This window comes from Macrobrachium nipponense, chromosome 47, assembly GCF_015104395.2.
Source record: "Macrobrachium nipponense isolate FS-2020 chromosome 47, ASM1510439v2, whole genome shotgun sequence".
Classification (NCBI taxonomy): Eukaryota; Metazoa; Arthropoda; class Malacostraca; order Decapoda; family Palaemonidae; genus Macrobrachium; species Macrobrachium nipponense.
Genome location: NC_087222.1, coordinates 29531014 through 29557649, shown reverse-complemented (window position 1 = coordinate 29557649; position 26636 = coordinate 29531014). Strand labels below are relative to the sequence as shown.

The 26636-nt window shown below is 40.9% G+C and overlaps 1 protein-coding gene across 1 annotated transcript; it reads left to right on the top strand.

Moving 5' to 3' along the window:
- Window positions 1–26100, top strand: LOC135204824 (protein O-linked-mannose beta-1,2-N-acetylglucosaminyltransferase 1-like). Its single transcript, XM_064235017.1, has 13 exons — window positions 1–112; window positions 491–637; window positions 2323–2479; window positions 2783–3018; window positions 3402–3554; window positions 3819–3917; window positions 5743–6009; window positions 6947–7120; window positions 7965–8097; window positions 20584–20736; window positions 21016–21192; window positions 22796–22930; window positions 24614–26100. Exons 1-13 carry the CDS (start codon window positions 91–93, stop codon window positions 24708–24710), a joined length of 1950 nt encoding a protein of 649 aa, XP_064091087.1. The 5' UTR covers window positions 1–90; the 3' UTR covers window positions 24711–26100.
- The last annotated feature ends 536 nt before the right edge of the window (window positions 26101–26636 follow it).

The window sequence follows — 26636 nt, the reverse complement described above, 5'->3', positions numbered from 1 at the left end:
GTATACTTGTAGTTCTCATTAGTGTATAAGATGGTTTTATAGTGTAGTTCTTGAAATAATTTTCTCCCTCTCATTTCACTAGCTTTCACAATGATGAAGAGAATATCTCTAGGTAAGAGAGACTTTTACAATGTACTTGTTCTAAGGTCATAATGTCTTAGGTGAATAAGGATATGCTACATTTGCAGAGTAATAAACAAGATCTGTTTATAATTTTTTGCTAAATACAGAGTAATTTTTAGCTGAATACAGAATATATATTAAGTTGTTTGCAAAAAGCTTTGACGTAAATTTCATATTTCTGCATGTGAAGTATATGTTAGAATCTATGTCAATTTTTTGTCTTCATAAGCTAATTTTCTTCCGTATTATACAGAATTTGGAGCCATACTATATGCAAGGAGTGCTCGGCTAAATGTACGATGCATTATATTCAGATAATTAACAAAACTCAAGACAAAAAAGAAGATAACACTTACTTTCTCTTCAGTGTCCCTACTTCGTCATGTTGCATCTCTCGGAGTGGCCGTCTTCATCGCTGTTGGGTTCTATGGCGTATATGAATATCTCGCCGAAACCTTCTTACGAAGAGTCGACTATCACAAGGAAAATACCACCATGCAGTTTCCATATCCGAGTAAGTGCAATGACATTGGTAGTTTAGAATGTGACTTGTTTTATACCTAAACCTTTAGCTTATAGAAGTAACCCTTGGTAGTGTTAACGAGTTTTATATACTGTACACACCTTACCAAGTACTTACATGGCTACAAGTTTCTACAAATCGGCAGCTATGTAGATTTTTGAAAACTTGCTGGTTGCTCTTTTGGGGCAAGAGAGGAACAGCTAGCAAACATGGCCTCAATTTGTTTATTGCCAGCTGACAGCTGTACAACAGCTGTTAGCTCCAGCTTTTTGTTATTTGTATACTTTATGTTTGACATTTCATTGTGTTTGGTGAAGTATTCTGGAATTGTGCAATAATACCCTGAACTTATGTGAAGTTAGATTCCAGATACCCTCACGTATACCTAGTAGAGAATTTTTGCGTAAGTTTGGCATGGTCTCAAGAAATGCTGACATATGCTTAGCTCTAAGGTTTTGAACACTAAATATGACCCTAATCATGCTGACTTTTAAGTGAAATTAAAGTTACTGTAATTTCATTAAAAATTATTTTAATACAGTACATTACCCTTAAAAAAAGTACTAAATGGTTGACGTAAAGGAGCATGCGAAGGTAACATGTAGTACTACTTTTCTCTTTCCCCCTTCCGGCCAATCTAGTTTTAGAAGTTTTCTCAACCTCTTTAAGAAATTCTTTATTCTGTCTCATTTTCCTTGTTCTGAAATTCCTTTTCATGAACAAACAGTGCTTTTTATTTGGACTAATGCAATTCTGATATTTCTTATGCAGTGGAAGCTCTTTCAGTTCGTCACCCGACTTCATCTGCTGTTCGTCACTTGTCCTCTCTTCAGACAGTGCCTCCTGTAAGTAAACGGGCGCCTCCTTCGGTGGATCCTATCCAGAGCAACTTGGACAGTATTTTAAGCTTGCTGAAGAAGACTCCCTCAGCTCCTCAACTGCCAGTATCAGCCTTGGAGGAAGAGGGTGACAAGGCGCTTCAAGATGCTTGTTCTTCAGCCCATTCATGTTTGCTGAAGTACCTTCTTTTGACTTTTCCCGGATTCTTTTCTCCCGTTACTCCATTGAGAATACCATCAATTGTTGTCAGGAAACTCCTGTGCGAGAATGGCTTTTCAAAACGGCTGCACAAGCTATTGCCAAATGCAGATGAAGCTCCTCTGACAAAGTATACCAAGCAAAGTGGGCCTTTCTAAATCAAGGTGTGAAAGAGAACAGAGTATTGTCTCTCCAAACATCTGTAGCTGAGGGAGCTGGCTTTCTGCTATTTTTGAAGACTGTTAAAGGTTTGGCCATGTCCAACATCAAGGGCTGTAGAGCCATGTTAAGTTCAGTCTTCTGCCACAGGGGAATAGATTTATCCTCCAATCAGGATCAGTCGGATTTAATTAAATTCTTCAATACTACAAGACAGAAGGAAGTGGCATAGTTACCTTGGAATCTATTGATATAGTTTTAAAATGGTTATCAAGTGCATGGTTTGAACCACTGAATTCTATCTCTCTAAGAGATCTTACTAGGAAAACTTTTGGTAACCTCACCTACAGTTTGTTGTTCCTAGATTTGTTGTACGTAAATACTATATGATTGCAACGTGATTTAATCAGTTTTCATCTGTGCTCTGTTCCTGTAGCCCTGGATTCATTTTCAAAAATTGACCAGCATTTTCCTTTCAGTTCATGGAGAACGGATAGTGACTCAGTACATGGAAGTGGGTGAGATATTGCCGAATTGCGGCCTTCAGTATGTCTGCCCGCACAATCATTTTCCTGTCCACGTATTCAGCGGGAAGAGTAACAACGATATGCCAAAGATCTGCGTCTCTGGTAAATAGTAAGTGTCCAGGGAAGAACATGTGACGTATGTGTTGATGATATTTTAGATGAATATTATTGTGAGAAGGTTTATTTTTAGAAAATGTTTGTTAGATGATAGTAACATAGCTGATTTTAAATTGCAAACTTGTTACCTGAAAATAAAACTTGCGTTTCAGTGCCATCAAATTTAAAATCTGTGTTGTGAACAGACTTTGAAAAGCCAGAACCTGTTATGTCACTTGGCATTTTTGTAGTATATTTGCTCCAACATTCACAGACATTTCCTGCCTGTCTCACTGATATACGTTGTCCATTTCAGCATCATCCAAAAAGATATAAACAACGGAGGTCGCGGCATGAACTTGGTTATTGTTGACTCTCACCAGATGAAGGCAGTCCATGCCCGTCGCTTTGACACCTACGCCATGGATTCGAGCGAGATGGAGTTGTTCCTTCTCCGGGAAGTCCGCAACGGGGACATACTCATAGCCATGACGTTCGACGAGGCCTCCCGTAATCTGGGAAACATGGCGAAGGGTCTGTTGGCTGATTTAGGTAATGGTGTACCCCTTTTTTTATTTTTTTAAAAGATGTTTGTCTTGATGATTTCTTTCTGTCTCAGAGCCAGAGATGGGATGAGTGATTTTGCTGCATTTGCTGTCAGTGAAGTTACAGTTTATGCTATAATACTCTTTCAGCTGCCTTTTTAAAGCAGAATATGTACTTTTAATTCTGGAAGTCTGATATAAAAAGGAACAAACAAAAAATCAAAAGTCAAAATTACAAGTTGTAAATAGTTGCAATTGTTCCAAAAGAGTAACTAGACCATTGATTTAAAGATAGTTTTCCATCTTGTACTTCTGATACGAGTAAACTGTAAGTCCTAGATGTTTTATTCAAGTGAATTTGGTATATAATTGATTGATTTTCATCTGCAGGTAGCAGCCAGATTCAGAACCTTCAATTTCGAGGCCAGTGGTACATGATCTCACAAAAAGGAATGGAAGGCTTTTCACCGTACGAATTGCTGAAAGCATCCAAGGGTGGGCTCTGGTCACCTATAGATGAACGTTTTTGTGTTCCTTGTAGCTGTGAGTTGAATTTGTGATTTGTGGCAGTTTTTATTCAGTGGTTTGGAATATTTTGGAGTAAATTTTGCATTGACATTGTTGGACTTCATTAAGATTCTGTCTTTTTCCTAATGTAGAATATTGTTGCAGTTTTGACAAGAGTTGCAGTAGCATCATTAGTTGTTGAGGTTTTAATGTTAGTCAGGAAATAAATGTGATTAGTTCCTCACTTCTGCACTTGTAAATTTACGCTTATAAGCCCTAACATTTTAATTTTGATTTCAGTGAAAGGACAGACCATCATGCCAGATCCCGAGGTCATGCAGAATAGCGCCCGCGTGAAGTTCTGTGAACGTCATTCGTACATATCCGATTTCTGCTCAGGTGAGACTATACCTTGTGGTAGTGTATTTCAAAGAATTGTCTTTGAACTGGTGAGTTCAGTGCATATGTAGGTATTTAAGTGTTCCTCTTAATCTGTTGGTACTTTTTAGAACACTTATCTATGGTTCATCCCCTAAGGCCAAAGTTTTTGTACTTTGGCCATAACTGCCTAGCTAAGTGAAATAACTTTATATTGAAGTTAATGTGCAGAACGAAGTCTGGCCAATTATTTAGAGGTCAGAGTTCAAATAGGACTCTTCTCATGTAGGGCTTGTGTTCTTTCCTTTTCCTCCCTTCTCCATCATTCTACAACTTTTCAGTCTTAAAATCTCCTCGTGGTGGGTCCTGCTCGATAACACTGTCGGCAGTACTAAAGCTATAATTGTCAATTCTTGAATGATTCTTAGTAGGTAGGCTTGTATAGACTACAAGTCGGAATCTCTTATTAATGCAATGACTGGTTCGGCAAATTCTTGAAGTTTGTAGACGGTATGGAAGGCTTTATATAGCAGCTTAAGAATCTATGGTGCATTGCTCTCTTCCTTCCACTGTCTGTCCCTTATTAACTTTTGAACTACATCATGATCCAGTTTCACCCATTCTAAGATCAAATCTTAGGGGCGTGGTCTATGGAGTCTTTTAGCAAGTTCAGTAATTCGGATTGTATGAAGTAGTACTGTTTTCTTGAATTTTTTGGCCGTTTAATATTAGCTATTAGGTACCTGAGTTCTTCCTGATAAAATGTTTATTATGAGAATGACCTTTTACCTTAATATAGATACTGTGCCTCAGTATCCATGCATTAATTTTTCCTTAAATCTGATAGCCTTGGTTTAATGTTACTTGAGTTGAATAAGTGTTTCAGGATCCTTGTGTTTTCTTATTGTTTAATGTACTGTCGGGAAATGCAGTACGTCGAAGGGTACATATTTCAATATCCAAACATTTTGATATTGGTTGATGGCATGTTAATCCCTGGGTTCAGTGTTTATGCATCATCAAGCCCTGACCATGGAGGTAGTTGTGACATGGTGGAAGCATCACAGTGATTTTCAGTTCATAACAGCGGTATGACTTGGACCGTTGCCCAATGGTTTTTTTTTTTTTTTTATGAACATTCAACAAAACGTAAAGTTACTTTGCTTTAAAATGACACTTGAATGATTACCGTAGCATGAATGTTAACCAGCTGTTATGGTTGCTAGCATTATGGCACGCTGCTCAGATGTCGAGAGTTTGCGCATCCCCAAAGGCAATGAGAAATCACTGGCTCTGTATTACGATCAGTTATTGATGCAGTGTGGGGTCTGTAGTGGGAGGTTGCAACAAACATTCTTGGAAGCTTGAATTTCAAGTTAATGGTCCGTGTGTGTTTGCTCCATGTGAATAGGTTTCATCTAATGAAATGATAATACATCATTATAATCACAGCATTCTTGTGTACTTTCAGTTTTTTTTATGTTTTACTTATAGACAATATTTTGCGTATAAACAGTATTTTGCAATAGTTTCAAAGTCAAAGATATTGAGGATTCTGATAAATTTATCATTGTTAAAAGCGTTTTGATTATAAATTAAGTCATGTGGCCCGGGCTCATGAATATAAAATATTGGAGAGTTTTTTAGATGCCATTTCAATCCTAGACTGTCTGTCAATTATGATTATTAAAGTGCTTTAAAAGCTAGATAAAGGGAATAATGTTCTGTGAAATTGAATCGAATCCTACATAATGTCCTGTGTTCTTAAAACCAGCTGATACTTCTGTGAACAATGTTTAGTAAAACAGTGCAGTCCTGTGTTTCTAATTCCACATGATCATTCCAGTCAGCCAACAAAACATCCCCCTGAAACCGGCGATATTAACCAACCGTCAGCTGGTTGGGAGTGAAATCTTCACGACGCCAATCATGGTAATGGCCGGCCGATCACTGTCGTCGCTGACGCTCACTCTCGAGACCATCATGGGTCAGCCGGGCATTCTCCCCCAGTATGTGGTGGTCGTACACAACCCGGAGCACATAAAGGATGTCCCGGAACTTTGCAAGCTGTTTGGTTTTAACTCGAAGGCCACCGGAGCCAAGGAATATTACAGTAAGTGTGAGAGGACTTTTTTTCTTTGAGATATTTAAGAATGGTGTAATATACGTAATCTAATTTTTTCTTAAAGCCAACAGGATATGTTTCTTAGTACTTCAGTGTACCCTAGACTTAGTAAGTGTTTGTTGTCTCACCTTGAAAGAGTGTAGACATGCCTCTTAATTTGTTTTTAGACTATAAGCATTCCCTGGTCATCGGCGGGGGTTCCGTTCCGACGGCTTGATGATAAGTGAAAATCAGCGATAATTGAAAATCAGCAATTTTCAGTGTTTATGGAGCCGATACAGGCAGTCCCCGGGTTACGACGGGTTCAGCTTACGACGTTCCGAGGTTAGGGCGCTTCTCAATTATATTCATCAGACATTATTTCCAGGGTTACGACGCCTACAACGCTCACCTGGCAGAAGAAATATGATACCAAAAATGCAAAATAATCAATATTTGAAGGTTTTTTTGATGAAAAATGCAATAAGAATGCAGTTTACCAAGTTTTCAATGCACCCAAAGCATTAAAAGTAAGGTTTTCCTAGGATTTTTTACGATGTTCTGGCTTGCGACGATTTTCAGCTTGTGACACGTCTCAAGAACGGAACCCCCATCGTAACCCGGGGACTGCCTATACTGTTTTTTCAATCTAAAACACAACACAATTACTGTATACTGTATATTATAGAGTATTTTATTAATACAAATGATATATAAAACCTAATTACATTAGGCAAATTATGATGGTAATACAGTGAGTACATACAGCTTTTTTACCTTTGAACAAATTCTAATTTATGATTTTGGTTGTTCGTATCTCTGAAAATTTGTAACCTGAAAGTTCTTAAGTAGAGGAGAGTCTGTAGACTTAGTGAAGGTTGTTAGCTATTTAAGAAGTAATTATGGTGTGGGTTTGATATTTAATTTTCTTTGACATCTTCCCCAGGACTGATGGAAATCCTTTTTGAAACTGCCATCGCGTTGTACCCTGGATCTTCCTACATCACTGTGATAGAAGAGGGGTTGCTTCTGGCTCCGGATTTCTTCACATACATCGCATCTGTCCTCCCAGTCTTGCACGATCCCACCGTTCTCGGGATATCGGCCTGGAATGCGAACGGTGGGTGGTGGTTTAGGTGTCTTTTGGGAATGGGGGAAAAGGTCTACATCGTGGGATGTTGCCTGTAGGGGGCCCAGAGTGGCCTACAGAGGTGAACGTCATAGTTCTTATTAGTATTCTATCAAAATGTCATATCCACTGTGCCTAGGGTAGCCTGCAATATGTCGACTTAGTGGTTCTTTAGCAGAACATCATATTCATTTGGTTCCTTGTGTTCTCAGTTAGACCTGCAGATTCCTACACCTCCCATTCCTATTAGTACTAATATAGTGCTCTGGTTAAATGCTCTGCTGATAAATAGAAAAAGAAAAATGTTTGTTGGCTAACTTGTTTGAAGTATTGTATGAAGTATTGCAAATCAAGAATGAAAAAATGTATCTCCAGTGAAGAGATTTGATTCTAATTTATTTCCAGATTGTGCCATACACAGGTGACCATTTATGAGTTTTATCTTTGTCATCAAAATATAGTATAGAAAGTGTGTCTCTCATAGTCATTAATGCACTAAGGACTCTTTTAAGTTTTGAAAGAAATACTTTGTGTCTTTCTTTTGGGACATTCAACAGAAAAATTAATATGATTATTAATGTAAATTAGTTTAACAAGACTGCTTTGTGTAAGTATCTGCTTATGAAATAAAACTGTGGATAGTGTTTTCGTATAAATAGAGGCTCTTGAATTTATTCTAAGACCAGAAATGCTGGAGTTGTTTTGCTGGGTAGAATACGAAGGAGCAGTAAAATAATGAATGATTATTTATCAAAAGCTGCTCATAAGTTGCTGTGAAGGACCTACATAATGTGAAGATGAAGAGAAATATTAAATGATTTTCTGTACATTTCAGGCTATGTGAATGTTTCTTCCCGTCCTGACCTTGTCTACCGAGTAGAAGATTTCCCAGGTCAGGGATTCACCATTCGGGTGTCGACTTACTTGAAAGAATTGAAACCCAACATGAAGCAGTGTTGTAATAAGCGGTAAGATTTTCAGTTCCCCTTGAAGGGGATTAAAGAGATATTTGTTTACGATTTCTGCATTTTTATGTGTTTTTGTTTATGTATGATTTAGTAAGGGCCACCTTTTTCCAACATTCATTTTGCATAAATTGATAATTCAGATTGCAAGTTCATTGGGTCTTGTTGCCAACCTGGAAATCTTTTTTGCTTCTGTTTTCCCAGGGTTAATACCTATCTGCACTCCTCAGAATTGGGGTTTTCTTGTCTAATACGCCTGACTAAGCAACGGTATTTGAGTCATTTGGTCTTGTCTATTTTCCTCCGCTGTTGAACTCTGGAATATTTTCATGCTTCTGTGTTTTCCAGGGTTTGGACATCTGATCGATAATAGGCAGGCTTACCATTTCCTTGGCTGTCAAGTATATCTCTTCCAAATTAGGTTTTTCTTGTTGTCTATGACCCTCTGCTAAGCAAGGCCATTTTGGCTGCTCATCCTTTTGTTCTTATTGATAAAAAGAAGGTAGTCCCAGGAAAGTCCTTGAGAAAGGAGTCAGACCTGATGGATGTTGAATAAAAAAAAAGCATAGGAAAGATAGTGAGATAATGTGTTCCACTTCTATAACCCCATGAAGAAAAATGGTGTTGTAAAATTGTTTGATCTTGGTGAAGGTGGGACATGTGATGCTGAGTTCCCAGTCTCTCTTTTGTTCCGATACGTAATACAAACCATCGGTCCTTTAACAATAGGAAGTAGCTAGCGGCAGCTGGAACGGTCGTAAGCTTCGAACAAGGGGAGAACGGTAGTTAACTGCTTGTCCGACAGTCGCGCGCTGCACGACTGGGAGGTAAACAAATCACTTTTGCTTTCGGCCCGCGGGTGTGAAGGACGTGTTCGTCATCGCTCTCTACCCGCTTCATCGTCGTATGCTTTGTTTATATTGTGTTTTCTACTAATGGTTTGTTTGACTTGAAAATGAAACTGTAAGTACACTGTTTTCATTTTCATTACTTAATTATGAACCAACATGGAGCTATCGCCGTAGATGCGCCGATTTCCTCTTATTTTGTATGATAGAATGCAATGAAAGTGGATTCGCAATTGCAGTATTCTTTTCATTTTCATTTATTTATTTGCATCAATTTTAATTTGGATCAATTTTCGCTCTTACCCGGGAATTGATCCTTACGATTATTTTCTGTGAAAGTGAAATCGCAAGGAAGTGCAGTATTCTGTTTCATTTTCAATATATATTTTATGATAGCATCATATTATTATGGATCAAGTTTCCGCTCTTACCCGGGAATTGATCTTTTGTTTTCCCCTTTAAGTTCTATGAAGTGAATCGCAAGTGCAGTATTCTGTTTCATTTTCATATTACTTTTCACTGCTGTGCGGGGGTAGGGGAAGCGAAGGTCTGCCAGGAAGTCGTCGGAAAGCTCTCCCGCGACTCCCTTGGTATCCGATTCTTCTTCTTCTTTCTTGCCCCCCGCTCAGCTTCCTCGTGTATTTTGTATTTGGGGTCTTCCTTGCGTTTCGGGGTGGGCATGTCTCCCCCCGTGCGTGAGGGAACCCCTCTTACTAATCTATCTGTGCTACCGCAGGTGCTACATCCGTGGGAGACGACCTTGGACAGGTATGGACCACCGCGGCAGCAGGGCGTGCCTAGCATCCACGGGCTGCTGCAGCGTCTAGCGAGGTCTGGGGCGGTCTCCACTACTACCTCCACGGCCGCTTATGCTGCTCCCCCCCCGCCTGGTCTACACTCCCCATGCTGTGTCGGTGACGCCGTCTGCCGCTACTAGGGCCGGTCGCCACCGTACCGAGGGGGGTATGCCGCCGCCGCCTGTGTTCTTCGTGTTGCCTGCCCAGACTTCCGCTGTTCCAGCAGCTCGCCCCTGGACCGGCCGCCAGTACCCAGGTTCCTGCTGGCTGCCGATGATTTTACGAGGCGATGGCTGGGCCTGCCGGTGTACCTGCCGCTGATGTGGTTCCCGCTGCTGGCTTGGCTGTCCCTTCTGGTTCTACCGCTGCCGCTGTTCCTGCGCTCCTGAAGCTGGTTGCTGTACCTGTCGCTCCTCGTTCCTGAGCCTGTCCATGCTGGTCCTGCCCACGGTGTATCTTCCCAGTCCCAGGTCCTTCCGGACAGGTCAGTCGGGCCGTGTTGCTTCGGCAAAGCCCCGGCTCCGGCCTGGATGGAGGACCTGACGACTGTCCTGCGTGAGCTGACGAGGAAGAGGAAGAAGAAGAGGAAGGTGTCATCTTCGTCTTCATCGTCTGCTGCTGCCTCTTCCCCTTCGACTTCTAAGGCCCATAAGCCGAAGAAGAAGAAGGCTGCCTTTCCCCCCTAAGAAGTCTCCTTCGGGAACTTCTAAGGGCCCGTCCCACCCCGGTGGGACGGGGGGTCCTTCTGCTGGTCCTCCTGCTCCTTCGGGAGCGGGGCCCGTCTCCCCTTCCGTAAGGAAGAGATAGACAGGAACCAGAGGAGTACCAGTTAGCGCTGGTACTTCCTCGCCTGGTGCTAGCGGCGATGCCGCTACGCCAGGTTCCTGGCTCGGTTTTTTTTTCGTTCGCGAGAGATCCCGAGTGTACGCTCTCCCTCGGAGACCGTGCAGCCAAAGTTTCGGCGCCAGAGTTCGCTCGGCGCCAAGACCGCGGCACGGAGCAGAAGGCTGGTGAGAGCCGCTCAGGTGACTCTCGCTGGACCAGCGGCCGCTCTCACAGCGACCATCTGGTAACCCGGGTTTCCCCCCTAAGAAGGCTCCTTCAGGAACTTCTAAGGGCTCGTTCCACTCCCGTGGGACGGGGGGGTTCTTCTGCTGGTCCTCCTGCTCTTTTGGGAACAGGGCCCGTCTCCCCTTCCGCAAGGAAGAAGAAGACGGGGACCAGAGGCCTACCGACTACCACCGGTATTTCCTCGCCTGGTGTTTGCGGCGCTGCCGCTACGCCAGGTTCCGGCTCGGTCTCTCGTTCGCGAGAAGTTCCGAGTATACGATCTCCTGCAGGAGAGCGTATAGCCAAATTTTGGCGCCAGAGTTTGCTCCGGCGGCCAGGACCGTGGGGCAACGGAGCAGAAAGATGGTGAGAAGCCGCTCAGGTGACTCGCGCCAGGCCAGCGGCCGCTCTCGCCAGCGACCAGCTGTAACCCTGGTAGACGTGGCTGTCTCTGACCAGCCACGGGCCTGAGGCTGGGGAAGAGTTTTCCCCCTCTCTGATCGTTGGTGCCAGCCTCGGCTGGTACCAGCGGTATGACGCGCCGCGAAGAGGACACGCACCACCCCGTCTCACCGCAACAGTGGTCTCTGCAGGTCTCCTGACCGCCGCTCCCACAGGGGGACCCCGGGCGGATAGGGGGACCAGCAGCACTCCTCTGCACGCGAGATCGGGGCCGCTGTTCTCGGTCCAGCAGTTTCCCTGGGAAACGGCTCGACTAGGCCTGCAAGTTGGCGATCGCCTGCAGCCCTCCAAGCCCGCTGGTTCTGCCAGCCGGACGAGCGAAAGAGGAGCGTCATGTCTTCCTCTCTCGTGCCTGCAACTTCCTCGGTTTGCACCAGGAAGAGCGAGGCACAGCGGGGTGATCGTGAGGGGCATGCCCCGCACGATCCCGTCCCGTAAGTACCAGGTACGATCTTCGGACCGACCAGGACGTACGCGCAAGTGGCAGGAGGAATCCGAGAGGTATCTATCGCAGTTCCTCCTCTTTAAGGGGGAGGTTCTCGGAATGCTCTTGTTCGAGGGGCTTGACGGTCCTACTCTGCAAGATGCTATGACTTCCGAGATCCAGAGGAATTTTGTCGAGGTTATGGCGCTGATTCGTCAGCGCAACGACCTTGGGGAAGGATCGCCGCTCCCACCAGCAGAGCCCACGTCTCTGCTCGAGTCGTTTTGGAGCCGAGAGGGAACCCAAACTGACGGTGGGCCTGCCGCGATCAGAGCTTGCCCAATACTGTCTTGAACCAGAGTCTCTTCGTCTCCGGATAAGAAGGCTCTCTCAGATCTGGCCGTGGTCGAACAAGCTACTTCCACCTCCTCTACTGCGACAGCGGCGTGTTCTACGTGTCTTCAGACACCGTATTTAGATACCCCTCGGTCCTCCTGAGAGGTTTCGACCTCGATGAGGACTGGAATGAGTCGGAGGACGGTATCGGCTCTCTCCTGTCAGGTGTCGATCAGCCCCACCCAGACGACGTTCACAGTGGCGGCAGACCCTTACCTACAGGGCGAGTTCGTAACCCTCCTTGGGAAAACGTTTTCTCCTGACGATACGTTTTTTTTTTTTTTCCCAGACTCTGATGAGCCATCACTCCTACTCTTCTTCAACTGCTAGTTCCACTGGGAAGGCGAGCGAGTATCCAATCCAATTCTACTCCCTATTCTCTCCTTACGGCTACGAGGGAAAGGGGAGGGATCCTACAGAGATTTCTCTGTAGGATCCCACGTTGGGGACTGCGCTACCGGGGGGACCTTCGGGTCCTACCTGACATAAGCCCCGGTCGTTGAGGAGGGATCCTGCCCCATTCTCGATTTCTACGGGAATCGAGAGGACCACCAGCCGATATCGTTTGACGAATTCGGTGGGGGTTTCGCAGAGTGCTTAGAATTCTACAGAATTTCTAGCGCATTCAGTGTTTCGAGTTTTTACGATCTCCAAACACTTAGGCGAGACCACGGTCCAAAGTGAGCGAGACGAGAATCCCCGATAAATAGTTACATATAATCGGGAGAACCTCGCCTATGCTCGAATTCCTGGAATTTCTAGCATTGGGAAGAAGACTGCTGCTGAAAGAAAACTATCTCACAGTAGGCGACCAACCTGGAATAGAGAAGAACGGACGGGAACATCCAGTTTGGCTTGAACTATCGTCTTAGTTATTCTGTTCACCATTGAAGCTTTCCTTCGAGGAAGACTTCTCCTTCACTCTCTTTGATAGAGATAGAAGGTGGTTGATCTCCAATCCTTATTTTGTTTTCTAGAAAGGAAAGAATTTAGGATGGAGATCGTTGTTCAGAATCCTACAAATATACTACGTATATTAACCTCGCGACATGATTCTGCTAAGCAGTTGAATTGTCCGAGGGGTGGGGGTTAGCGCATATCCTAGTTACTCTACGGATTGCGACTTAAACGAGGAGCATTCTAATTGAACTGCAACTCGGGTTGCCTGCAACCTCCCAGAAGTTTCCAGTTTCAATTTTATATACTTATGGTTTTGTCACGACAACACCATTTCAGCTTTTCTATTTACCGAAATTCGTTTCGCCTAAATATAGTTGCTCGAGCATATCTTTTATTGCTCGGTGGTTCTAGCCGAACGCATTCCTTCGTGGAAAGGATTACTTGGCAACTCAGGATGACGAGTCAGCGACAGCTACTGCGTATTGAATTGCCCGACTGCCCGAGGCATTTCAGTACCAGCTGCCGCCTCGAGATGCGCGGTTGGTTATGTCTTTCTCCCCTGCTTTGATTGAATACCAACCGTATCTCTGCCCAACAATCACGGACTTAAGTCTCTGATTAACGGGGATTCTCGCATACATGAATGACCATCTACTGCTGTGACGCTCGAATTCATCGCCTTCAGTATTGCGAGAATTTACAACAGAGATATCTCTTCGACTTTCATCTTTCTGTTTACCGCACGGTAACAGAATTCTGTAATAGGTCTCCTTGCTGCATCGCAACTGCTGATAATGCGAATGATTTTTGCCGAATCTGAGTTTGTCCTCAAAATATCTCGTATTCGTAGGTGTGCAATTATTCATTGTTCACGGATTAGCAGAGATATTGAAAGACATTGCCTACTCCCACACCTGCCAGCTCTACTTCCAAACGTTCAGCCCATGAGAAGCAGTTCTTCAGGCGGCTCTCCCCTGTGTTTCATTACTGAAGGAACGCCCCTGCTTTCATTGCAACTACGACTTCTCACCGGACAGCAAGAAATGAAAATAGCGGTTAGCGTTTTCAGTCATTTGTAAGCACAGGTTCTGAATCTTGAGAATTTTTCTCTCGATTCGTCTGTGAAGACATAGGTTGCATTCAATATCTACCTTCGTCTTCAACGGCACATAGTGTTGTTTTCTCCTTTAGCTGAAGATTCATTCAACAACTATGAGATGTTTCGCCTTCAGGGACCTCGGTCTCTAGAAGGCAATTGACTTTCGCCTGTTGGGCACATGCCTTAAGAGAATCATCACCTCGCTGTCCGGCATTGGTGACAAACAAATACATTATTTGTTTGGTCTCTCGGCATAACCCTTTAAAGGCGAAGGTCACGTGACTTACTCGGATGCTTGGCAACAAACTTGCCACACTTCCAATACCAGAACCAAAAAGTCAGTCGGCAGCTGTCAGAGCGCCCGAGTCAGTTACGAACTACGCTGTGGACTTGGTTCGGTTGTTACAGAGCAATCATTACTTCGTCTTAATAGCTTGTGTCACCAGTACCCATACCATCGGACACCCACCCCCATGGAGTGTTCAGTGTTCCATATCCACTACCGAGAACTTCGCGCATGGGGATAGGAGGATGCGAGAGACTTCGTGGCAAACGGACAGACCAGTATGGGTACTGGACATCACCGAAGTCGAGTAGAGGATAGGTCATGCGACTATTCCCTTCATTTCCTTCTGCATGGGAAACTGCCATTGACTTTTCCTGCGAAGTCAAGCATCCAGGGGAGGGGATGGGGATCCGTGACGCTCGATTTCGTACCGAACTTCGTAGCGAAGACGCAAGAAACCCGTTCGGTCCCTGACGATCGGTTCGAGTCGTTCACAATCCCCTCCCTAATGGCTTCACCGCCTTCGACTGCGAAGGAGATGCTGCTTTGTCCGCAAGAACTTCTCCGTGGCGCAGGTACTGAAGGCAGGGGTCTGGTCCAACCAGACCACATGCACCTCCTCTAACCTTCGGGATAATTGCCCACAGGTCCTTGGATCTTTTTCCTTGGACCCGTGGTGGCTGCTCAACACGTTGTGTAGCGAACCCAGACCCTCGCAGGCTTACTTACAGACCTTACAGACCTTACACGTTCTTTCTTTCGGGTTGCCCCACCGGTCCCTCAGTGTGAGGCACCTCTAATGTCTACCAGAGAGTTGCTATTACATCTTCCGGTATATTTTGCATCTTCCAATCTTGGATGGTCTGGGATGCAGTTTAGATATTTGTCGAGCTTATTCTTAAACACATCTACGCTCACTCCTGATACATTCCTCAGATGAGCTGGCAACGCATTGAATAGACGTTGCATTATCGATGCTGGGTGCGTAGTGGATTAATGTCCTGGTGCTTCCTTATTTTTCCTGGTATAGTTTTGGGCACTATTAATCTACCTCTGCTTGGCTCTTTCTGATATTTTTAGTTCCATGATATTTTCTGCTATTCCTTCTATCTGTTTCCATGCCTGAATTATCATGTAGCGTTCTCTTCTCCTTCTAGACTATATAATTTTAAGGATTGTAGTCTTTCCCAGTATCAAGGTCTTTAACTTCTATTCTAGCTGTAAAGACTTTTGTACACTCTCTATTGTGCAATATCCTTTTGATAGTGTGGGTACCATATCATATTTGCAATATTTGCAAGTTGGACTACCGAAACATATGTTTTATAAAGCATAATCAATGTGTTCAGCTTTTTCTTGTTTGAAGTTTTGAAGTGCCCGTAACAACATTCCCATTTTTTGCTTTACATTTTTGCCAACAGAATTTGCTATTTGATCATTGCATAACATGTTCCTATTCATCATCACACCAAGGTCTTTAACTGCTTCCTTATTTGTGATTGTCTCATTATTAGGTCCCCTATATGCATATAGCTTTCTTTCTCTGTCTCTCCATAATTTATTGATTCAAATTTATCAGAGTTAATACCATCCTATTTACCTCTGCCCAATCATATACTTTGTTAAGGTCTCTTTGTAGAGCGTTCCTATCTTCATCACAAGTAATTTCTCTACTTATTCTTGTGTCATCTGCGAAACTACTCACTACCGAATCCTTAACATTACTGTCTATGTCTTCAATCATAATAACAAACAGTATTGCAGCTAACACCGTACCTTGTGGCACACCGGATATACCCTTGGCTTCATCCAATTTCTCGTCGTTTGCAATAACTATATGTTTTCTTTTTGTTGTGTAAAAATTCTTTTAACCATCTTACTTTATCCACGATATTGTGTTTTCTAATTTTCTTCGCTAATATATTATGGTCTACTTTGTCAAAAGCTTTTGCAAAGTCTAGATAAACCACATCTGTTTCATTTCCGTTTCTTTTCATATTTTTGAATATGTTCTCACGGTGGACTAACAGTTGGGTTTGTGTACTTTTTCCGGGTACGAAAACCATGTTGTCCTTTATTAAACAAATTATTTTTTATTAAATGTTTCATAATATTTTTCTTCATTACCCTTTCATACACTTTCATAATATGTGATGGTTAGATACTCACAGGGCCGATACAATTACTTGCCTCTAGTCTTGATCCACTTTTGAAGGTAGGGGTAATAATATTGCTAATTTGTGCTAATCATAATCTTGCCTGTATCTACACTTTGTCTTAATATATTGCAAGTGGCTTTGCGATAGAATGAACTACTTTCTTTAACAAAATAGCAGGGACTCCATCAGGCCCTCCATTTTTAATTTCATTAATAGCCTGCACAATATCAGCTTCATTAATATCTATGTCACTAAATATTTCACTATTTTCATCACTTACTTCTATATCATTATCTTCATTATCTATTCTAGGGGTGAATTCTCTCTTCTATCGTTCTGCCAATATGTTGCAAATTTCCTTTTTTTCTTTTTCTTCGTTAACTCTCCCTTCAATTCTTAGAGGCCTATTATTTCTATTCTTCTTTTATTCATCTTCGCATATGAGTATAATAGTTTGGGGTTTTGCTTGATATTTAATAGGGTTTTTTCTTCCAAGTCCCGTTTTTCATTTTCTTTTGATTGTATAATCTTTTGTTCTGCATTTTCTATCTTACTTTTTTAGTTCTATAACTTTCCATGCATTTTTTTTTTTTTTTCTTTTGCAAGACCTTTTTTCCACTTTCTGATTTCTGGAACAAGATCTTTCTGTCTCTTGGTATGCATGACTGAGGTTTACTTTTCTTCTTCGGTATATAATTATCCACTATTTTCTCTAATATAATATCTCCGTATTTATCTTATGTCATCACTTACGAAAATGTTATCCCAATCTTTGTTTAATTCTTCATTTATTTCTGACCATTTTATATTTTTACTGTTAGAAGTTGTATTTTTTTCCATATCCTCTCCACTTTTTCATTTCTTGCTTATCTCTGTTTTCACTTGCTTTGGAATGGACTGTTACTTTAATTCTATGACATTATGTCTGAAATACTCGCATTATAAACTATTATTTCTTTAACATAATTCATCTCGTTCACAAATACTAGGTCTTAAGTATTTCCTTCTTGTTGGCAGGTGATTTATTTGTTGAATGTTGTATTCTAGTAGCATATCTAATAGCTTTTCGAATTGCCTCTTATCTTTCTGCACTACTATTACTCTCTTTTTTATATGTATAAGTACATCCACAATCTCCTATTCGTTCTTTTCCAGTCTACGAAAGGAAAGTTGAAGTCTCCAGATAGGAGAATAGTCCAGTCCTTGTGATTTCTACATATATCATCCAATTTTTTCTATTATTAAGTCAAACTCTTTAGTATTAGGAGGTCTATATATTACTATGTTCATTAATTTTTCAGATTCAAATTCTACCGCTTTTAGTTCACATTCTGAGTTACTATATTTCTCATATATTTTTCCTTGTTTTTTGTCTTTCCCATATATTGCAGTCCCCCCTTGAGTCCTGTTTTTTCTATCTGATCTATAAGTTTGGAACCCTTTTATTTGATCATCATTCCCAGTCTCTGGGAATACCAGGTTTCACTTATATTCATTATATCTATTTTCCTTTCAATTTGGGTTAGTTCTTCTAAGTACTCTATTTTTCTTTTTGAGTTACTCGTAACTCCCCAACCCCTGCGCATTCATCACTATGATGGTTTGCGTGTTTTCTCCTTCATTTAATATTGGTAATAATAAGGATTTTCCCATGTCTCTTTCCTGTTCTGGTATGTTGTTCTTTTTTTCATTTCCAGAAATTCTGACATTAAAAAAATCCAACTTTTCCCATAATATTTGTTCTTCCTTCATCATAATTATTCATTTTGTGTCTGAATCTGCAATTTTCTCCATATCTGCAATATCTTCTTGCATAATAAAAACAGTTATTATCTCTTGAGTAGAATCTTGGAGCTGATGCTTTGAAATTTTTTTTTTTGCTGACACCTCTTTTGTAAAAAATATTCTCGTTGATGGCTTGCTTTTTCGTTTTACCCTAAGATATTCTTCATTCCTCTCTTTATGTTTTGTTTTCTTTCTTATTTTTGGATTTTATTACTTGATTGGTTATTTATTTGATTAGTTTTCATGGCTAACAGGGTGCATATATTTTACATTTTTTGTCTAACTTACATCCTTTTCCTTCTTGTAGGTTTTTGCATATTTTTGGATGTAGATCTCTGCAATCATCCTCATAGCCATCTAGGTATGCACATTTACCATATATTTCATAGTTGTGACATACCTTAGGATGTTTGTAGTAACATTTTTCTCCAAATCTGCAATTCCCTCTTTTCAAAAGGTTGCTGACTTTGTCTTTTTTGTATATTTTTTCCTCTTTCCCGTCATTGTGTAGATCTGGGTAGAGCCTCTTCGGGATTTTCTTTTGTGTTGTCATATCGTAATTTATTTCTTCGTAGGTATGCTGCTTTATAGCCTCATATGTAGTATCAATGAGTATCTCTGCATCCATACTTTTATCTTGTTCTTTGTTTTTCCTTATCTTTTTCTGTCATTTCAGTTTTGTTTACTTCTCTTACCGTTTTCCTCTTCTTCTTTCTCTTCTTCCTCTTCCTCTTCTTCTTCTTCTTCATCCTCAACTATTTGTACATTCAATCTTGATTTAATAACATTGTCTATCCATGGTAGACATGTTGAGCAAAAAATTCTTGTGTCTTTTCTCATATCTTGCATTACCTCAGCACACTGTGGATGGGTCGGAATGTTGCATGCAGCACATTTTCTGATTAGGTTTTGTGGATTAACTATGCTATACCACACCTTACACAGTTTACATGCTGAATAGCATCGAGTCCTTGTGTGACCGTAAGAATGGATGAGTGAATGAGAGTGTGACTGGCTCCTCTTCCCATCTTTTTCTTTCCCTCTACCTGTGGGTAGAGGACACGGTCGTCACCCGGGCTGATGGAGAAGGACGAGATGCAGGTGAGCTACTCAAACAGAGCCCCATCCTATCCCTTTCACTAGGGATAGGAGCGTATATCCACCACTTCCTCCAACAAGGGGGAGGAAGTGGATGCCAGCTTGAGACAAACCCATACTTTATGTTGCCTCTTGCAAACAGGAACAAGTTCTTGCTTGCTGGTACGAAGAGATCACTGCCTCTCTCTTAGTACTCGGCCCAGAGGTCTGACCATTGATCCTGCGGTGCACACCCCGATCAATCGGACAGAGGCTTGGATCCTCCCTCGCTCTTACGACCAGGGAGGCATTCAGGGATGGACGAACACCAGTCTGTTCATCAAAAGACTCAGATTCCTCCCACCAAGAAGTGAGTCTTCCTATTGTTAAAGGACCGATGGTTTGTATTACGTTATCGGAACAAATGACAATTTGTCGAAAATTGCATTTTTCCTAACTGTACAAACCTGAGGTCCTTTACATATAGCCCCACCTCATGCCACCCCTCACTCTGCGTATTTTGCATGAGCCAAAAGCAAAAGTGATTTGTTTACCTCCCAGTCGCGTGGCGCGCGACTGTCGGACAAGCAGTTAACTACCGTTCTCCCCTTGTTCGAAGCTTACGACCGTTCCAGCTGCCGCTAGCTACTTCCTATTGTTAAAGGACCTCAGGTTTGTATAGTTAGGAAAAATGCAATTTTTCGACAAATTGTCATATTTAACCCATAGAAGAGGGTACAGTGTATTGCGTACAGTGCATCTTAAACTGAAGGTTCTTTGTGATGTCTCTGTAAAACCCCAGGTGTGCTGCATTCTGTCTTTTACCATCATCTGTTCTCTGTGTTGTGACCAGTAAATTGCAGGCACTAAACATTTTTCTTTGGGTTGTGAATGACGGGCAGGTTTGTATTAAAAAAAAATCAATTACTGTAGTATAAATTTCTTTCTAAACACGTAAGTAGATGCAGTAATTCAGTAACATTTAGAGCGAAGATGAAACTATAGAGATGCAAGATGGTTTTCAGTACTACAGGACTATCAAGTTTTCTTGTGCTTAATAATTATCCTCTTACTGAGCAATGCCATCTAGGACGAGGGACAGTGCAAACAGCTGTGTCTTTTCAAATCCTCCTTGTTCCTATGAGTCTAGAAATATGATGTTGAGTGGTCTGGTTCAGCTCAATAAATGTCTATGAATATTTGCAGTGGCTGGGAAGGATGGCTGGAACTTGGACGATGGGAGAGAGAACTGGTCGTCCCAGACATGTCTCGTGCACTCCGCCGTCCAGTGGGACAGGATTTGGAGCCGGTCACTCCGCTGATCCACGCTCTGTTCCATCGGCTAAGGGCCACGAACTTGTGAGTTTCTGTGAGAGTGGAATTATACTATATACTGAATTGACATAGGCACGAAGAGTACAGTAACCAACTTGTAAACGGTTCAGCATGATATTTGTACTGGGTGTTTGCATTGCTATTCAAAGTTATATGGAGAGGGTCAAGTTTGTGCTAGAATGGGTATGTCCTGGTACACAGGTACAATCCACTTGCCGTAATTGTAAAACTCGAAGTGGCACATAGGAGAGTCAAATCCCCTGTTTGTAGAAAGGATAACTTGGAAACTTTCATTCATTACAGAGATCTGACAGCCAACGTAAAGAATGCTGACACCCTAACAGCCGAGAGATATGAGAATTACCTCTTCAACCTCCTGAACTCGAGTCGGGCTCGCATGCTGAAAGTGTCGAAGGAATCGGTACTCAAGTGCGTGGAGGCCGATGTGAATTCTATCTTACAGATTCCATTTGAAGATGAGTAAGTAAATAGTGCTCGGTTTATACTGTAAGTGTGATATTGTAAGAGCAATCAGTTAAAGTAGAGGGTCTCAGCCTTTTTATTACCGTGCCCCCTCTAATAAGAGGTGGTCCTTTTGAGGGATAGGGAGGGAGACAAATAATTACCAAATATGCTAAGCACAATGAGTCTAACCAGAGTAGTAGACCATAGGAAACTTAACTTTATAAGACGATACTCTTCCATTTTTTTATTTTCATAAACTTCTGAATATAATGAGGAGACTTTTAAATTTTTTCCTAGGGCTCGCACATCCCCCGGAAATTACTGAGTAGTTGAGAACCACTTGAGAAAGTATGTAGTGGTCTGTTTATTTGCAGTGTTTTTCCACTTGTATTTAAAGAAACTAGGGATATTTGATGAATGATTTACATGACCCAGGCCATGTTTTTTTTATACAAATAACGCAGGTAAACACATAGTTTAACCAGTTTTATGAGGTTGTCCAAATTCCTATCAGGCATGAATGTCAGATCTTGGAAAGTATGTAATGTTTGTTAGATTTTGAAGAAAGTGATCTTGGAAGTTCTGTCAGAACTTGAATCCATCCTGACATAATGTAACTGAAGGAGTTCCTGAAAGTAGCTTTGTCAGAACCTTCCAACATTCGAAATTTAACCTGATGTAATTTCAATGAATTTTAGTGTATTAAACATTCTGAATTTTGATTTTGAGTAGAAACCACTCAGGCTAGTTTTTTGAGAATTTGAAATTGAAAGACTGTGGTCTTTTGGTGTAAACAAAGCCTTAGATCAGATAGGAAATCAGATAAGGTACAGCACACAAAATAGAAGCTGATGGAAAGAACTTATTCGACTACTTAACTATAGAGGGAAAATCTTGACAGGAAAGTAAAAATTTAGATAATATACAGATTAGTTATAGTATTGCATGGAATCAAAATTATAGTGCAGTTTGAGTTTGAATTTATGAAAAACATTAATAGATTAAAGAATAATCACCGATTCATTTTATTGAAAGCTAAGATTCTGAAATGGTTTTTTGTGGACCCTTTTTTTTATAATGTAAAATATGTTAGTGGTTTGTGCTTAGAAATATTTTTTGGATAAAAAAACATAAAGTTCTGTACATTGTGCGCATAGGGTGTATTGAACCTAACGTGTAAATTATGCAAGTAGAAAGTCATTTAAATTTCTGAGTTGCTGTACCTAGAGCCTAGGAAATTAAAAGCATAAAATGAGAGAGATTTCTTATATTTATATCATTATGTTGGATTTTCATGAAAGTTCTCCCCACTCCTGTCTGTCTTGGAGACGCATTACCTGAATTCCAATTCTTGTAGGTCTGCCTTTGTACTTCCCAGATTTCAGCATGAGATAAGAGAGACTGAGAGACACTGCCTGATTTCCAGTGTAGCCTAGGTCTTCCTTTGTACTTTTCCTTGATTTGAGCCCAAAATGAGAGATTTCTTATTTATACTGACTGAATGCCAGTGTAGTCTAGGTCTTCATCCATCTCCTTTTTCCATGTTTTCTGGAACCTTCTCAATTCGTCAAACCTTTCCTGCCACATCTGTCATTTTAATGCTTTGCTTACTTTACAGGGTTTCAGTATTTGTCGTGGCTTATAAGGAGCTAGACATCTCAGGGTTCGGGGGAATGAAACTCCTTTGCAAGTGCTTCGGTCTTTTCTATGAAGAGCAATCGTCACCTAGGGGAGTTCACCGTGGAATTTTGAGGTATGTAGCCCCCGTGGGATACTGAAAGGATATATTGTTTAGTTGAGTGAGTACAAACACTGTATTATTATTCAGAAGATGAAGAACCCTATTCATATGAAACAAGCCACCGAAGGGGCCATTGACTTGAAATTCAAGCTTCCAAAGAATATTATGATGTTCGTTAGAAGAAGTAAGAGAGGTAAAGGGAAATACAGATAGAAGAGCCCTCACTTACTAAAAGAGAAAAAAAAATGTTTTGTCATTATAAGATCTATATATATCATTAAACCATGGCTGGTCATCTGTCATGAACTGAGTGACCTTTCTAGGGACATACCTTACTGAAATAGCCATCAGCATTTCATTTAACTTATTTTTAGAATTTGTTTCCTGGGGGGACCTTTTCAAATTGTAGTTTTGTAGAGGTTCTTGAGGAACTTTTGAGATGGAGTGTTGTATTTGAGGAGCTGTGTACATGAGTATGTTAACTTTATTGTTTTTGATAAGCCAAACAAGTACAGCTTATGCTTGCTTTGTTTGGGTCACTGTAGAATGTCCTTTGACTTTTTTCCTACCTATAAGCTGTGTAACTCCTTTGAACTTTTTTCTATCTTGCGTTGAAGAGCAGATCTTTTGGGAAGTCGTACGTGAGTTGTTTTGGTTGGCTGGGATAGACTAGACATCCATGTCATGCCTCAGAATCTATTTATGTATGTATTGTCTTACTGCATTTACAGGCTGTCTTTGACCATAAACCTTTGTTGGCTTAAGGCCTGCTTCATCAGTACCAACTTATAAATTCTACAAGTCAGTAGAAAAGATATTTGTTGATCTTGCTAAATTACTGTGAACTTTGACTCCAGTCTGTGATGTTTCCTGTCAATTAATTTTCATCTGTTACGCTGTCATCTGCTTCAGGCTTTGTCTTGTAGGTAATCTCGAGTCTTTAGTGATAATGCTGTGAGTGTCTAAACCTCTGTGGTTAGGCCAGATTACTTTGTAATGTTCATCTGTGCAACAGTCGTCTTAACCATGCAAGTCTTCAGTCATGTATTTTAGGAACGTAGTGTATGCTGAAAACGAAGCTGGTAAAAAGTGCTTTATGGAAGATCATTAGAAAGTGATATCTAACTTACTATTTCTTTTTCTAATTTGTTTTCTTTTGGAATTGTTCTTTCCTCTAGACCTCCCTAATTCCAGAAGATGGTTAGTATTACTACATCAATTGTTTTAGATAAAAAAGTTTATCTGCATTTTGAACTGAAGTGTTGGAGGGGATGTGAGCCAGTAGGTTGTATGGTACGAACGATTGGTATTTTCACGTCACTTCGGAGCATTTGTCGTTCACCTTTGAACCATAGGGGGTTAAAGAATTATCAGTTTTTGTAGACTAATTTCCATCAAGGTTTTTTCCTCTTCAAAATATTTGATTTTGGAAGAGTTGTCATCATAAACAGAAAGAATGGCCTCAGCTTGGTTGGAGAATTTAGTGTTTTTTTATCTTTTTGACAATATTTGAGATAGGAAGATACTTCACGATAAACTGAAAAAACTGCCTCGTCTTTGGTGTTTGAACGTAGTGTTTTAAGTTTTTTTCTGTTTCTTATGTACTTGATCGAAATTAGGAAGTGGCATATATTTTGACTGCTTGTAATGATTAGCCCTATATTCTTGTACTGATTAATTAATTTATTTCGGCAGGTTCAGCATGAACGGCAAAGAAATCTTATTCTTGAGCAACAGAAGCCGGCACTTCATGATCCCGCCTTTCAATGGAACGCAGCTGGCATTACCATGAGGGATTCCTTCTGGACCCTGTATAAAAAGTTTTGCAGTATTATTACATAATAAATATTTACATATAATTTGATGTTGTGTGACAAATGTAATTTTCCAAGGAAAGGTTGTGTAGGGTGTTCTGTTGTTGAGAGCTTTGTCCTCTCTTTCCTGGGGATTGGCCAGTCTAGTCTTTCGTCTTCATTTCGGTCTTATGCCTCGATGCTTGGTTTCAGACTGACTGATGATTTATGTATGCATTATATAGAAACTAATATTTCATGAGGAAATCTCAGATTAATTAGCAGTTCGTCCTTTTTTCAGTTGTGCTTTGGATGGCACTGTTATTTGAACAGAAAATGTTGGTGCAACAAACGTTAAGTTGTAAAGCACTTGTATACGCACATAATCTTCCATCTTTGAAGTGTTTTAGTCTTCCAGTAAGTGGACGGATTCAGGTGGCAGCGCAACTCTTGTTCTGGAAGTACGTTATCTGAGCGGACTTTCAATGCTGTGGATTTTATGCTGTTTTGGAATTGCAGGTTCTTTGCCTGTTTAGACTGGTCTAGAGAGTTTCCAAGAACAGCTTTGAAATGCTGTGTCAGTTCACTATCAACTGTTCCCACGTTGTTTCTGTCTTGTGTGTATTTGCAGGATCATATGACCCACCACTTATTACTGTTGGTTTTAGAAGGCGAGTGCTCGTATAGGCCTCAACTTAAAACATGATCCCAAGTGTAGATCCACATGTTTTATGACAGTTTTGACATCTTAAATGTCTTGTTATAATATTTTCCAGTAGTTTTGACATCTTAAATGTCTTTTTATATTTTCCAGTAGTTTTGACATCTTAAATGTCTTTTTATAATATTTCCCAGTAGTTTTGACATCTTAAATGTCTTTTTATAATATTTTCCAGTAGTTCTGACATCTTAAATGTCTTTTTATATATTATAAAAAGACATTTAAGATTTCCAGAGTTTTCCCATAAACTATTTTGGGCTTAAAATAAATTTTTTCGCGTACTTGATCGAAAATTGAGGTTCATCCATTAAACAGGCTTCTTATCCGTGGTTTTTCAGGTCTAGAGATAGATTTGTAAGACTTCAGGGGTACAGTTCTCTTGTATTTTGGTAGATATATATTTTGCAGATTGGATCATTTCTAGTGCCATTTTTATTTTACTCTTTGTGGATATTACTTTATACTCTTGTGGATTTGATTGTCAACTGCATTAAAATTGGCCATTACATTACAAGCAGTCCCCGGATTACGACGGGGGTTCCGTTCTTGAGACATGTAACCCGAAAATCGTTGTAAGCCTGAACATTGTGAAAAATCCCAAGAAAACCTTACTTTTAATGCTTTGGGTTCATTGAAAACTATGTAAACTGCATTCTTATTGATTATTTTGCATTTTTGGCATCATATTTCATGTCATATCAGTGTTGTAGGCGTCGTAACCCTGGAAATAATGTCTGATGAATAAAATTGTGAAGCGCCTTAACCTCGGAACGTCGTAAGCCGAACCCGTCGTAACCCGGGGACTGCCTGTATTCTTGCTTAGCAACGTTTGTTATATCTTCCATATTTACTAATTTATACATAGGCTGATGATAATACATTGGGAAGAAACAGGAGTGTGTAGATGCTAACAACTGTGGTGCCACCTGACTTCGGGGTTTTCTTTCAGAGTTGTTCTTGATTATGTTGTCCCATCTCTGGGAAGAAGTGTTCTGGTATACTTAACTGCTTTCCTTGTTGCTAGAGAATAGCTACCTCAATTGTGGTAGGGTCATTCTCCTCCATGCTTCCGTCTTGTGCTTTCATTATAAGATAATCTGGTTTGTATTTATGCCAGTTAACACCTAGGATTACGTACAGCAGTTTTAAAAATTTTCGAGTTTGGTTGAACTAATATTTGAATAATTTAGGGTTTCTTATCCTC